This window comes from Cyanistes caeruleus, unplaced genomic scaffold (assembly GCF_971803275.1).
Source record: "Cyanistes caeruleus unplaced genomic scaffold, bCyaCae1.hap1.1 HAP1_SCAFFOLD_76, whole genome shotgun sequence".
NCBI lineage: Eukaryota > Metazoa > Chordata > Aves > Passeriformes > Paridae > Cyanistes > Cyanistes caeruleus.
The window spans coordinates 772,687-786,282 of NW_028255888.1; the positions used below are offsets into that span (position 1 = coordinate 772,687).

At 53.4% G+C, this 13,596-nt stretch overlaps 1 protein-coding gene across 1 annotated transcript; it reads left to right on the top strand.

Moving 5' to 3' along the window:
- Positions 1-3,612: 3,612 nt before the first annotated feature.
- LOC147646895 (uncharacterized) lies at positions 3,613-5,885 on the top strand. The gene is made up of 6 exons (XM_086872719.1): positions 3,613-3,824; positions 4,182-4,253; positions 4,342-4,413; positions 4,502-4,567; positions 5,018-5,125; positions 5,755-5,885. Exons 1-6 carry the CDS (start codon positions 3,728-3,730, stop codon positions 5,883-5,885), a joined length of 546 nt encoding a protein of 181 aa, XP_086728845.1. The 5' UTR covers positions 3,613-3,727.
- Positions 5,886-13,596: the final 7,711 nt, after the last annotated feature.

Here is a 13,596-nt window from a genome sequence, read left to right on the forward strand (position 1 = left end):
GATGGGCAGCGCGGGGCTCTCCGCTGCTCCCACCCGCTGGGGATGGAGGGAACCCGGCCTGGGGAAAAGGAGAGGGAAACTGGGAAAATTTGGGTCTGCAGATCCAACCTGAGGCTGGCTGGGGACCCTGGCTGGGGACTGCCAGCCCTTGGGGCTCCTCTGGGGAGATGTGGGAGGGGGGAACACAGAGAGGGCTGGGGGATCCCAGGAGTGGCAGCAATGGCAGGGACTTGTTTGTACTGGGATCATCCTGGCACTGGCTGAGATTGCACTGGCTGTGTAGTGACATCATACTGGGATATCATACTGGGATCGTCCTGGCAGTGAGTAGGAGACTGCAGGGGGCAATTGAGACCAGGTTGTGAGGAACTGGAAATATGCCCTGCACTCCCTAGAACCCCAGCATCGCCCCCCATATGTCCCATAAGTCTCCCCCAAACCCTCCAGGATCCCTGAGTCCCTTTCAACGCCCGTTCGGGACCCCCCAAAACCTCCCTGGACCCCTGAATGCTCCCGACCCCACAGATGCCCCTTCCAGACACGGCTGGGAATTCATCTCCCATCATCCCAGAACACAGTTCCACGCCCAAACCTCCTGCCGTGCCCCGCGCCCTAAAGAGCTCGGTTACAGCTATCCAGGTTCCCCCCAAGTGCTCCCGAGCCGTATACATTCGCCCGAGGACCTGCAGCCACGGCTCGGACGCAGAAGTGCTCCCCAAGTGCTTCCCCACACCGCCAAACGCGCCTTCCGAGCCACTTCCTGGACTACAGCTCCCATCATGCTCCGCGGCGCCCATGGAACACTATTTCTGCCATGACTCCATCTCCCGTCGTGTCCCGCGACCCACCGGAATCCACTGGAGCTGAGCCTATAACTCCCGTGATGCTCCGCGGCCCCATTAAACCGTATTATACCGGCGTATACAACTCCCATCATCCCCCGCGGCCCATAGATTCCCTGTTACAGCCCTCCAAGTGCTCGCCCGGGCCCCGAAGTGTCCCCAGATTCCCCTCTCTGACTTCCAAGCGCCCCCCTGGACTCTCAAGTGCTCCCCCAGACCCCGAATTGTCCCACAGAATCCCTAAGTGCCCACCTGGCTCCCCCAAGTGTCCTCCAGACCACCAAGTTCTCTCTAAATTCCCTCCCCAGACCCAAAACTGCCCCAAATGTTCCTCAGAAAAGTTTCCATGGACCCCAAAGTGGTCCCTTTTACCCTGTCTGAGAAAATGATTAAAAAATATGATCAAAGGACTAAAAATAGGTGTAATTAGCATAAAGAGGGATAAATAGTGATCAATTAATTAATGAAGGGAATTGTGGTACTTTGACCAAGGAATGATAATGTTTTTAGTTGCTAAAAATGTATCAATTCTTTCATATAAATATAAAAATTAGGTTCTAAAAATACAGAACAATATTATTATAAAATAATAAAATTTTATTTTTATTAATTAATTAGATTTTATTCATAAAGAAAAATTCTAAAGAGAAATGTTATCAATGTTTTGGGATGTCAGTCCCAGGTGGGCCATGTCAGACATGCTGAGGCTCGGGGTGAGGAGCAGGTTGTCCAAACAGGGGCAGCCTGCAAGGGATTCATTCTTCTCTGTGACCAGACTGCCTACGGAGACATTCAGCATCAGGATTGTAAAGAGCAAATCCTGACCTCCTGATCAGTACACAAAGATGTTTTACAGTTTGAACAGTAGAATGTTGTCACCGTAAGATGCCTTCTTTGTTAATATAGCTCATATTGCGTCATGTTTTTTAAATACCAATGTTGTTGTACCAGCTTTCTTTGCTAAAATATTGTTATAAATGAAATTAGAATTTTGACAACTAGGTCCCTTGGCTTAATGGCAGTTTAATTAAAAATGAATACCATTTACTAATCTGAATAGTAATGTGGTATAAAAGAATACAGTTTAGTAAAATAATACAGTTTAATAAAAAAATAAAATTTATATATATAATCTACTAGTAATTAAGTATGATTAAAGCATAAGCAAAACCCACCAGGGTACGGAGGCTTCCCACCCTGCCTCACGTTCAAAACAAAGCACTTCAAGCTAAACTCATATACTGTATGCTTATACATATTCATTAGTGTTTCCTGCAAGTTTCCTCCTATTTCCGATTTTTCTGACTTAACATCACTTTTCTTCACGGCACATGCCTCACTTGTTGCAATGGGGTCTTCAGTCTTCTTTTGGTGGTCTTTTGGTGAAGGCTTCTCTTCTTCCTCATTGTCCTTTGGATAACCTTACAGGTTTGCATGTGCGTACTAAGCCTTGTGTTATGTTAGTCTACTAATTAGCCTTATGTTTACTAATCTTTAGGCCCAATGCCTAAATTTGTTCTAATTTTGGTCCCTCTCAAGGCCATTTTGGTCTTGAGACACCATTTATCTTCTAAACTACATCCTGTACTTTCATTTTGACATGTAACATCTGCAAAGGGGTACATCTGCTTTGTAACACTGATTCTTGATTGTTTCTAATAATAACTTTAATAACAGTTACAATTTAGTTAGCACGAACCAATTCCATTTATTACAACTGTAAATACCCCCTATATCCTTTTTTATTGGTTTCCATGCTAACGGCCTTGCTTTCTTCCTTGCTATGGATAAACTTGTATTTTGTCAATTTGTTCTTCTGCTGCCTCAATTCTTTGGCCTGCAGACCAGTTGCTAAGCCCATCCACATTCAGCTCTTAGTCTTCAGAGGGAAACTTTGAGCACAGTGAGAATCTCCCAGTGTGCAAGAGGGTCCCTGTGTGCCAGCTGCAGCTGGGGCCTCAGCCATCTCCTCTCTCAACAGGTTCCCCTCTGCAGCTTCACAGGAAAGGCCAACACCTCCCTCAGGGACACCTGTACCTCACATTTCACATCTCCATGCCCATACGTGATATCCCTGTCACAGCTGCGTTACCAGCTTGCTGCTGTGCAGATGCTGCCACCACCCAAAGCAAGGCCCTGTGTCCCTGAAGGGACCCGCCCTGCTCTGTGGCCTGGACTGAAGGTGGGTCCCTCCTGCCAGGGCAGGGCCTGACACAGCTCTTCTGTTCCAATAAAGAGATGGAGCTCTCACCCCAGTGTCTGGCTGGTACCACCAGCAAAGCCCACACAGCACCAGCCCTGGCTGAGCTCCATGTCCAGGAGCAGGCAGGGCTGACCACGGTGTGGGCAGGGAGGAGCCAGGCAGGGGCTGCTGTGACCAGCAGCAGGGCCCCGAGGGGCTGGGGGAGTCTGTGTTGAGTGTCCCTGGGCTGAGGGCACATTTCCTTCAGTGGCATCACCTGGGCCTGGACCTCCTCCAGTGCCATGCCCAGGAAAAGAGGGAACCATCAAGAGCATCTCATGGGACAGAACATGACCAGCAATGTCAGCAGGCAAAACCAAGGTTTTGTTTAGCAATGACCCTTTGATGAAGTCAAAGATTTACAATCAGTCCAGTACAGATTGGAGTACAGATGGGAGAACACTCAGGGGGTACAGCCAAGGCCATGAGGTCACAGCAGTCTCTGGGGTGACAGCAGGCTGAGGTGACAGCAGGCTCTGAGGTCACAGAGCTCCCAGAGCCCCGTGGTTGCACAGCACCACAAGGATTGAGCAGTCAGTCTTTGACCACGACTGTTGTGGCAGCAGCGGTGCTGACATTGGGACAGTGGTGTCAGGACAGTGGTGGCAGCAAGAGCTGCAGGACTGGCAGTGGGCAAGGCACCATGGCCTTTGCTCTGCACCTCTTCCTCCTGCTCCTCCTGGCAGTGGCCCTGCCTGACAGGGCTGCCCAGGCTGCTCCGTGGCGAGCACGGCGAGCAGGTGAGCCAGCAGCCTCGGTCCCCTTTCCCGGGACAGTGCTCCCTTCTCCCTGGGAAGTGTTGGGGATGGTTTTCCCCCAGGGCTTAAGGGAGGGTTTCCTCTGTGGGAGGGAGAGAGTCCCCAGAGCCCCTGGGCTGGTCCCACTGCACCACCAGGGATGTTGCATGGGGCCTGCAAAGAGGGTGGAGAGTGACCAGAGCCAGCCCAGAGCTCTCCAGGCCCCTCTGCAGCTTTGGCCATGTCCACCGACATCTGGCTGCCACGGCCTTTCCCAACCCCCTTGCAGTGCCCAGTTTCCTAAGGCAGAAGGGCGTCCCACCACACCATGGAATGGTTCTGATCTGTGCTCCCTTCTAGATGACGGTGGTAGGAAGGCTTCTCCAGCAGCTTGGCTGCATGAAGATTTTCTGCCTCTGGAGCCCCATGCAGGTATATTCTCACTGTCCCAACAAGAAATAATCATTGACCACCTGTCATGAACCAGGTGACAGAAGCTTCTGTGGCTGTTGAGTTACAGGTGTGTCTGCATCAAGGACATTTCAAGCTCCTTTTCTGGTTGCTGCACGCAAGCCCAGCTCCCATCACAGGGGTGAGTGGTGTGTCCTTGCTGATCCCACAGGCTTGAGCCCTGGTTCTGTGGGATCCATTCATCTGAAATGGAAATACTTTCTGTTAAGGTTCTCCAAGAGGGAGGAATAAACCCACAGAAGACAAGATGCTCAGTGAACTGGATAGACGCCATGGTGGGTCCAAGTCCCTCAGCCTTCTCCTGAGACTCAGCAGCCAGGGGCTTTCTCTGCACATCTGGACACGCTGTTCCTGGCACAGTGGGAAGGGATCCATGGCAGCTTCACTGCCCCCTGCTGCTTTCATGGCCTGCAGGGCTGTTTCCCAGCCTGGCCTGGCTACAGCTTCTCCCCAGCCTCTGCAGGAAGGCATTTGGCATCAGCTGACAGGGAGCCCAAACTGCAGCACAGGCCATGCACAGCCAGAGATCCCTTGCAATTTCCCAGTCTTGGGGTAGATGTGGAATGGCAGCTCTTTGGAGGTGGGAGGGCCCTGGCATGGCTCCAAAGTTTTGATGGCTTCCTGAACCTTATTCATGACTTGGACAAGTATTGCCTTTTGAAGATGCCACCTTCCTGTTGGGGAACAGCCCCACCTGATCCAGCTGTGGCTCTTCTTTTCTCCAGAGATGAACCCAAAGGCTGTGCTGAAGGCAGCGTTTCCCGGAGGAAGCAGTGGCTCCTGGGCAGCCTCTGCTGCAGGAAGGGAGGCCATGCCAGGCACAGTCCCAGGAGGTAATTGCTGTGCCTCTGGGCCTGAGCCCTGCTGAGGCTTGAGCTGCCATCTCTGTTGCTTGGCTGTGTGAGCACAGTGCAGAGGAATTATCCTGAGCAGGCTCAGGGCACTCGGCTACTGAGCAGTTCTGCTGAGGTCCCTCCATGGGAGACACATCCCAAAACCTGGCAGCAGCTGTAAGGAATGCCCATGGTGGGGAAAGGGCTGAGGGGAGGGTAAAGCTCCAGTGTGCCCTGAGAGGGCCTGGCTCTGTCCCCTTGGGCTGGGGGAGCTGTCCCAGCTGAAGGACGGAGGGCAGGAGAGAGGGCAGGAGGAAGGTAGGGATATCTGTGGCACTGAATGCTGCAGTTTGGCCCAGGGCTTAATGGTTTCCTCTGTGGCAGGGAGAGCCCCTGGGCCCTGGGCTGGTGCTGCTGCCCCACCAGGGATGTTGCATGGGGCCTGCAAAGAAGGTGGAGAGTGTCCAGAGCCAGCCCAGAGCTCTCCAGGCCCCTCTGCAGCTTTGGCCATGTCCACTGACATCTGGCTCCCTTGGCCATCCCCCGACCCCCTTGCAGTGCCCAGTTTCCTAAGGCAGAAGGGCGTCCCAGCACACCATGGAATGGTTCTGATCTGTGCTCCTTTCTAGACAAGGGTGGTAGGAAGGCTCCTCCAGCAGCTTGGCTGCATGAAGATTTTAAGCCTCTGGAGCCCCATGCAGGTATGTTCTCACTGTCCCAACAAGAAATAATCATTGACAACCTGTCACAAACCAGGTGACAGAAGCTTCTGTGGCTGTTGAGTTACAGGTGTGTCTGCATCAAGGACATTTCAAGCTCCTTTTCTGGTTGCTGCACGCAAGCCCAGCTCCCATCACAGGGGTGAGTGGTGTGTCCCTGCTGATCCCACAGGCTGAGCCCTGGTTCTGTGGGATCCATTCATCTGAAATGGAAATACTTTCTGTTAAGGTTCTCCGAGAGGGAGGAACAAACCTACAGAGGATAGTAAGTCGCTGGAGACATCCAAACACATGGATAAGATGTTGAGTGAACTGGAGAGACGCCATAGTGAGTCCATGTCCCTCAGCCTTCTCCTGTGACTCAGCAGCTGGGGGCTTTCTCTGCACATCTGGACATGCTATGGCTGGCACAGCAGGAAGGGATCCATGTCAGTCTTGCTGTCCCACTGCTGCTTTCATGGCCTACAGGGCTGTTTCCCAGCCTGGCCTGGCTGCAGCTTCTCCCCAGTCCCTGCAGGAAGACATGTGGCATCAGCTGACAGGGAGCCCAAACTGCAGCACAGGCCATGCACAGCCAGAGATCCCTTGCAATTTCCCGGTCTTGGGCTAGATCAGGTGTAGGGGCTGTTTGGAGGAGGGAGGGCCCCGGCCAGCCCAAATAACCTGGCCTTTCTCCTGATCCTTAACCATGACTTTAACAAATATTGCCACTTGAACATGCCACCTCCTCAACGGGGAATGGTTCTATCTGATCGAGCTGTGGCTCTTCCTTCCTCCAGAGATGAACCCAAAGGCTGTGCTGAAGGTGCCATTTCCCGGAGGAAGCAGTGGCTCATGGGCAGCCTCTGCTGCAGGAAGGGAGGCCATGCCAGGCACAGCCCCAGGAGGTAATTGCTGTGCCTCTGGGCCTGAGCCCTGCTGAGGCTTGAGATGTAAATCTCTGCTCCTTGGCAGTGCCTGCCTTTCAGGGATTTTGCACAGAGCATGGAAAAGGTGTTGAGAATGTCCAGAGCCAGTCCAGAGCTTTCCTCAGGCCCCTCTGCAGCTTTGGCCATGTCCATTGACATGTGGCTCCCATGGCCTTCCCCGACCCCCTTGCAGTGCCCAGTTCTCTAAGGCAGAAGGGGATTCCAGCACACCATGGAATGGTTCTGATCTGTGCTCCCTTCTAGATTGGGATGGTGACATGGAGCATCTGGAAGTGCTGGTAAATGGCGGTTTGAAGACCTTGCCAGATGCTGGAGGCAAGTTCTCGATGTCCCTTTCCGCACAGAACAATCCGTGTCAAGGTGGCAAGAGCTCACTCATGTGCCATTTCCTTTAAGAGTCTGAAGGCTGACGGATTCTGGAAACCTTGCCCTGCTCCCTTCTGGAGCCCTGAGTGATCCCACAGCATTGCTGTCAGTGGGAGGAAGGAGCATTTAGCTGTCAATCCTCTTCCTGTGTGTAATGCCAGTGTCTCCTTCCGTGTGCTCTGTGCAGCCACGGAGAAGAGCAGAGAGGGAAGGGCTGGGCGAAGGGCTGTGCCCTGGGGCTCTGCCTTGTGTGGCTCCTTTCTGGCCCCAGGGAACCTGAGATGCTCCTGCTCCAGCTGCCAAGCCCTGGCCCTGCTTGAGGCTCAGTTCAGAGCTGCTGGCAGCTCCAGGGAGTCCTTTCTCCCCTGACTGCCATGCAAGGGGCTCCTTCCATCCCACTGTGGGCCCACTGCAGGCACGTGGTCCCCCTGCCCTTGCTACTGAGTTGAAGGCAGAGATGAGGAAGTGCCTTGGAGGGCAGCAGTCACCTGGGTGTACTCACTGCCACTCCAGCCTGAAGAAGAATCTTCAGCAGTGTCACGGGAGTTTTTCTGTCCTGACTTTCTTTGCAGATGAACCTGATGATGAAGATGATCCGGACTCCCCATCCATATCAGTTACTGAGCCTGATGATGAGGAAGATTATGAGGGTAGGTCAAGGCCTTTCCCCCTGGGCGAGCCTCCAGCTCAGAGCCCAAGGCTCGGCCACGGTGGCATCTCTGCAGGTGCCAGGACAGAGCCGTACATGGTTGTGCCCTCACCCTGCGTGATCCTCTCACTGCTCCTGTGGCTCAGTGCTGCCTGTGCAGATCAGCAGACATGACTGAAGCTTCTGTGGCTGTTGAGTTATAGGTGTGTCTGCAGGGAGGACTTTCCCAGCTCCTGAGCTAAATTCTGCCAGCAAGCCCAGCTCCCATCGCTGGGGTGTGTGGTGCCTCCCTGCTGATCCCACAGGCTGACCACTGGTTCTGTGGGATCCATTCCTGGGAAATGCAAATACTTTATATAATGGTCCCCTGAGAAAGAAGAACAAACCTATAGGAGATAGTAATGTAGCAATGGGGGAACTCAAATACCTGGACATAATCCTGAATGATCTGGAGGGACGCCATGGTGGGTCCATGTCCCTCAGCCTCCTCCTGACACTCAGCAGCCAGGGGCTTTCTCTGCACATCAGGACACGCCGTGTGCCCGGCACAGCAGGAAGGGATCCATGGCAGCCTTGCTGCCCCACTGCTGCTTTCATGGCCTACAGGGCTGTTTCCCAGCCTGGCCTGGCTGCAGCTTCTCCCCAGCCTCTGCAGGAAGGCATTTGGCATCAGGTGACAGGGAGCCCAAACTGCAGCATGGGCCACGCACACCTTGAGATCCCTTGAAAATTTCCAGTCTCAGGCTAGTTCAGGTTTAGGGTCTGTTTGGAAGAGGGGTGGCCCTGGAGCATTTCCAAAACCGTGGGCACTTTCCTGATCCTTATCCATGTCTTTGACAAGTATTGCCTGGAGAAGACCAGCACAGCACAGAGAAATTGTGCCATTCGAGCTCAGGGGGTTGAGCAGTCTTGTGCCAAGGGGTGGCAAGGTGCCTGCAGGCCCCAGCTCTGGGGGAAACAGAGAACGTCCTGGCTGTATCCAGCGTGCTGCCAGCTCAGCAATGGAGCACAGCAAAGGCTCACGCTGCCCATTGCTCCCACAGATGCAGCTGGCACCACAGCACATGCTCAGAAGATCTGGGAGAGCATGAGAAGAGTTTTCTACCAGGGAACAGATGGTTTGATTAAGTTAATGGCCATTGTGGCTGGTGGAGCAGTTTTCCTGATGATGTGCTGTGCCGGAATCTGGTATTGCCAGAAGGGAAAACGGTGAGTGTTTTGCAATCTCGGCCTCAAACAGCTTCTTGAAAGGCTGCTCATAGTCAGGAAACATTCCCAGTGAGGCTGCTGTGCACTTGTGGGTAGGCCTTGGTTGCCCAAATAACTCTGCTGAGAGTTCTGCTGCTGCCCAGGCCTTTCATTGGCCTCTTAATTGCTGGGCCTTGTCCTGGGGAGCCCGCTGGGGCTGCAGCCAGTGCTGGCTCCCACTCAGGCTGCCTGGCCAAGAGCAGCCCCAGGAGCAGCAGGCAGAGGCAAAGCAAGGTGGGCAGGAGAAAGAGCGGGGATGAGATTGCCCTTGAAAGGCAGAGGTGCTCTGGGGCCCGCTCCTGGTCAGGGACCCTGCCCAGAGCCATCCCCTGCTCGCTGGGGCCTGGAGGGGCAGCTGTCCAGCTGGGCCAAGCTGTGCCAGCAGCTCCAGCCATGCTGGGGAGCCTTGGCCGCTCTGGGCCCTGCTGTGCAGGAGGGTCCCTGAGTGCCAGCAGTAGCTGGGGGCCTCAGCCACCTCCTCTCTCCACAGGAGCACCTCTGCAGCTTCAGAAGAGCAGCCAAAGATTTTAGTCTCTGAGAAGCTGACCTGTTATCCTCGCTCTTCACATCTCTCCCCATCTGCTGTGCTGCGGCTGCATCCCCGTCTTGAGGGCATCCCAAGACCCACACCTCCCAAGCGAGACCCTCTGCCCCTGAGCCCCCTGGCCCTGTTCCCTGGCCAGGACTGAAATTGGGCAGCCCCTGTCCACCAGAGCAGGGGTTGGCCCATGGTTTTTTTTCAAATAAAGAGATGGAGCTGTCACCCCAGTGTCCAGCTGGTACCACCAGCAAAGCCCACATGGCACCAGCCTTGGCTGAGCTCCATGTCCAGGAGCAGGCAGGGCTGACCATGGTGTGGGCAGGCAGGAGCCAGGCAGGGGCTGCCGTGACCAGCGGTGGGGCCCTGAGGGGCTGGGGGAACCCGTGCTGAGCGTCCCTGGGCTGTGAGGGAACATTTCCTTCAGTGGCATCACCTGGGCCTGCACCTCATGAGGCACACAGGGCAAATTTGGGCTCTCTCCTAAGGTGTGCAGGGATTCCCCAGGAGGAGTGCAGTGGGGTTAAACTGAGAGGGTTTTTTACTCTTCTCAGCACAGCAAAGGGGACAGTCTTGGCTGAGGTTTTGCAGAGCTGGGAGGAAGCCTCTTGTGAGCCCTTGGGCCCGGCCTGTGGGCACAGCGGGCAGGTGGAGCCCATCCCTTGAGGCCAGTCCGGGCTGCTCGGGCCAGGCTGGGCCGGGTGAGCCGGGCCATTCTCTGGGGCACAGGAGGCACCCAGGGCTATAACTGGGGCTGTGGTTTTTCAGCTTGAAGGGAGGCTGGCTCTGTTGATTCAGAGGGCACAGCTTAGATCCCAGTTACCTTTGTAAACCTGCTGGGGAAGTGTTGAGGGCAGAGAGTTCCAACCCTTCTCACTGGGAAGCTGGGCTGATGCTGTGGGGTTTTTTAATTTTTTGCCCTCTAAATTTGTGTCCTGGCAGAGGATTAAGTTTGCTTGCTCTCAGTAAGCCCCTTTGCTTCTTGGTGCTGTTGTAAATGAAATTAAAATCAGACAACAAGATCTATTGAATTAACAGCAATTAAATAACAAGGGAAAAAATTATACAACTTAGTGAATTGAACACAAGGATGCAATATAATAAAATAATACTATTTAGTGGATTGAATAGAAATTTGGTATAAAAGGAAAACAATTCAGTAAAAGAGTACAATTTAGTGAATATCTTCATATATATATATATATGTGAATATAATTTGCTAGTAATTGAGTATGATTAAAGCATGAGCAAAACTGACTGGGGTATGGGCAGGGCTTCTCACCCTGCCTCACGTACCAAAACAAAGCAATTCAAACTAAACTTATATACTGTATGCTTATACATATTCATTCATGTTTCCCCTAAGTCTCCTCCTGTTTTTGATTCTTTAATTTTACATCACTATTCTTCATGGCGCAAGCCTCACTTGTTGCTAGGGGGTCTTCAGTCTCCTTTCGATGGTATTTTGGATGAAGGCTTACGCTCATCTTCATTGTCCTCTGGATAACCTTACAGGTTTTGCATGGGTACTAAGTGTTATGTAAATAAGCATTGTGTTCCACTAATTAGTCTTACACTTCATAATCTTCAGGCCTATGCCTAAAGTTGTTCCAACTTTATCCATCTCAAGGTTGATTTCTTCTTGGGACACCACTTATCTCAAAACTACATCCTGTACCTTAATTTCAACACGTAACATCTGCAAAGGGGTACATCTGCCTTGTATCACCAATTCCCTTGATTGCTTCTAATAATAACTTTCCAAATAGTTACAATTTAGTTAGCACAAATCATTTCCATTTATTACGCTCCCCAAATTCCACTCCCAACATCTCCCCCGCTTCCAGCTCAGGATGGTGCCCTGATGAGACCCCTCCCGAAATCCCACCCCCAAGACACCTCCCCATCGCTGGAAAATCCCCCAAATCTCACTCCAAAATTGGGAATCCTCCCTGAGACCCCTCCCCAAATTCAGGCCTCCCCAAAATGCCCCTCCTCACTGGGATTAGGACCTCTCCCCATCAATGGAAATTCCCCCAAAAGACAAAAAATCCTCCCCAAATCCCCTTCCCAAAATCAGAACTCCACCAGGACCCCTGAATTTCCCCCCAAAACCACCAAATTTTCCCCCCCAAATCCCCAATTTTTTTCCCCAAATCCCAAATCCTCTCCCTAAAAACCCCAAAGTTCTCCCCAAAGTCCCAAACTTCCTCCCCTAACACCCAAATGTTAGAAAAAAAATCCTGAAATTCTTGCCCTAAAACCCCAAAATTCCCCCCAGGACCTTCAGAGTTTCACCCCAAAACCCCAAATTTCCCTCTGAACCCCCAAATTTCTCCAATTCCACCTCAAATCCTGGGAGAACTCCCCAGAAAACCAGCAAGCCTTCCCAAAACCTCCACCAAAATTGCAACTCTCTCCCTAAAAATCACAAAAAATCTGAGAACATAAATTTTTTCACGCCGCGGGTGGGGGGAGAAACACCAGAAATCTCAGGATTTTTCCCGTTTTTTTGGGGAGTGGGGTCTCCCTGTTTCCTGTCCCCCCAGGTGACCCCACCCCAAAACTCCTGCCCCTCGGCCCCCCAAATTAAGTGTAAATAAATAAAAAGATGAAAAAAGGAAAAAAAAAAAAAAGGGGGGGGGGGGAAAGGTAAAAAAAAAAAAGCCAGAGAAAAAATTAAAAAAATATTTTCTCACCTCAGTTTGGGGGGAAGGGGATGGAGGAAATATTGGGGGAGGGGGTGAACCTCCAGAAAAAAAAAATTGAGGGACCCCCCGTGTCCTGGGTTGATTATGATGTTAAATTGTATCCCCATTCGACCACCTAACCCAGACACAGATTTTGTATTCTTAATATTCCATCTAAAAGTGAGTGGAAAAGAAGCACTGAGCCTGTTATCAGACTGTACTTGCTCCCCCCACATCGGGAGTTTTGACTACAGCACAGACAGACAACAAGACACAGATCGCCTTGGCTTTCCAACTAGCCGGAGCAGAGAGGTCTTCCTGGACTGTTTTCTTTCCCTTTTTCTGAAACGAATCGAACCTGCTCTGGACTGGGGAGTCGGGGGAGCACCGGGAGCTTGCACCCGTGGACTACCGGGAGCCCAGCTTGGGCAGCGGCATTTTCCAGCACCAGAGGGACTGATAACAGAGCGAACACCCACAGGAAAGAGACCCTCTGAAGTTCGTCATCTCTTCTGAATGGCGAGAGGTTTTGTAATTTGATATCATTCATTCTTGTGCTGGGTAGAGCTGTGCCTGTGAAATAAACAGGATTTTTCCACTTCTCTCAGAGAAATCTCTTCCGAACCGGTTGAGGGGTGGGTGAAAAGGGCCACCTGGGTTTGCTTCCCGGGGGGAGGCCCATTGGAGGTTTTCTCCCAAATTTGCCCTAAACCAGGACAGCGGCCCTCGGCAGTTGGCGGCCTTTGGGGTGGAGCCCAGTGGCACGCGAGCGGCCTTTGGTGGCTGCTGTCGGCCGGCGGCTGGGTAGACCTGCTGTCGGCCGGCGGGCCGCCGTGTGACGCGTCGAGCGGCTCTCCCCTATCGGCCTGAGCGCCTCGCCGCCTTCGCGTCTCCCTGAGAGGGAAGGAGGGAACCCTCTGAAGCCGGCGGCGCTCCCTCCCGCGTCTGGGCCCGAGCAGATGGCGGCCCTGCTCCCGCCTCGGTTTCTGCCCGGCTGGCTCGGTCAGCGGGGCTGCCGTCCGCCTGCAGGTTTCGGTGGGGCCGGCCGGGGGCGAGCGGGAAGGAAGCCGCCGTCGGAGCGAAAGCCTCCGAGAGAGCGCCGGCGAGAAAGCTTCCTCGGAAAGGGAGGAGACCGAGCCTCAAGCCGCCGGCGGCCCCGTCGGCCCGCTCCTCAGCCCCCGCAGGCGTTGTCGCGGTGCCGAGCGGCCGGCCGCTTGAGGAGCCGCCTGGGCCGTGGGCGGGGAGGGGCCGACGGCGGCGGCCCGAACCCAAGCCGCAGGGGGGCGGGGCAAGCCCGGAAGGCGGTGCCAAGGCAGGGTGACGTCAGAGGGC

Bases quoted from the DNA above. Each gene is read 5' to 3' on its own strand.
- LOC147646895 (XM_086872719.1), top strand. From the start codon at position 3,728: ATGGCCTTTGCTCTGCACCTCTTCCTCCTGCTCCTCCTGGCAGTGGCC. The intron at 4,568-5,017 runs GTGGGTCCAAGT...TCTTTTCTCCAG, and splicing joins TGAACTGGATAGACGCCATG to AGATGAACCCAAAGGCTGTG. The intron at 5,126-5,754 runs GTAATTGCTGTG...GCTCCTTTCTAG, and splicing joins GCCAGGCACAGTCCCAGGAG to ACAAGGGTGGTAGGAAGGCT.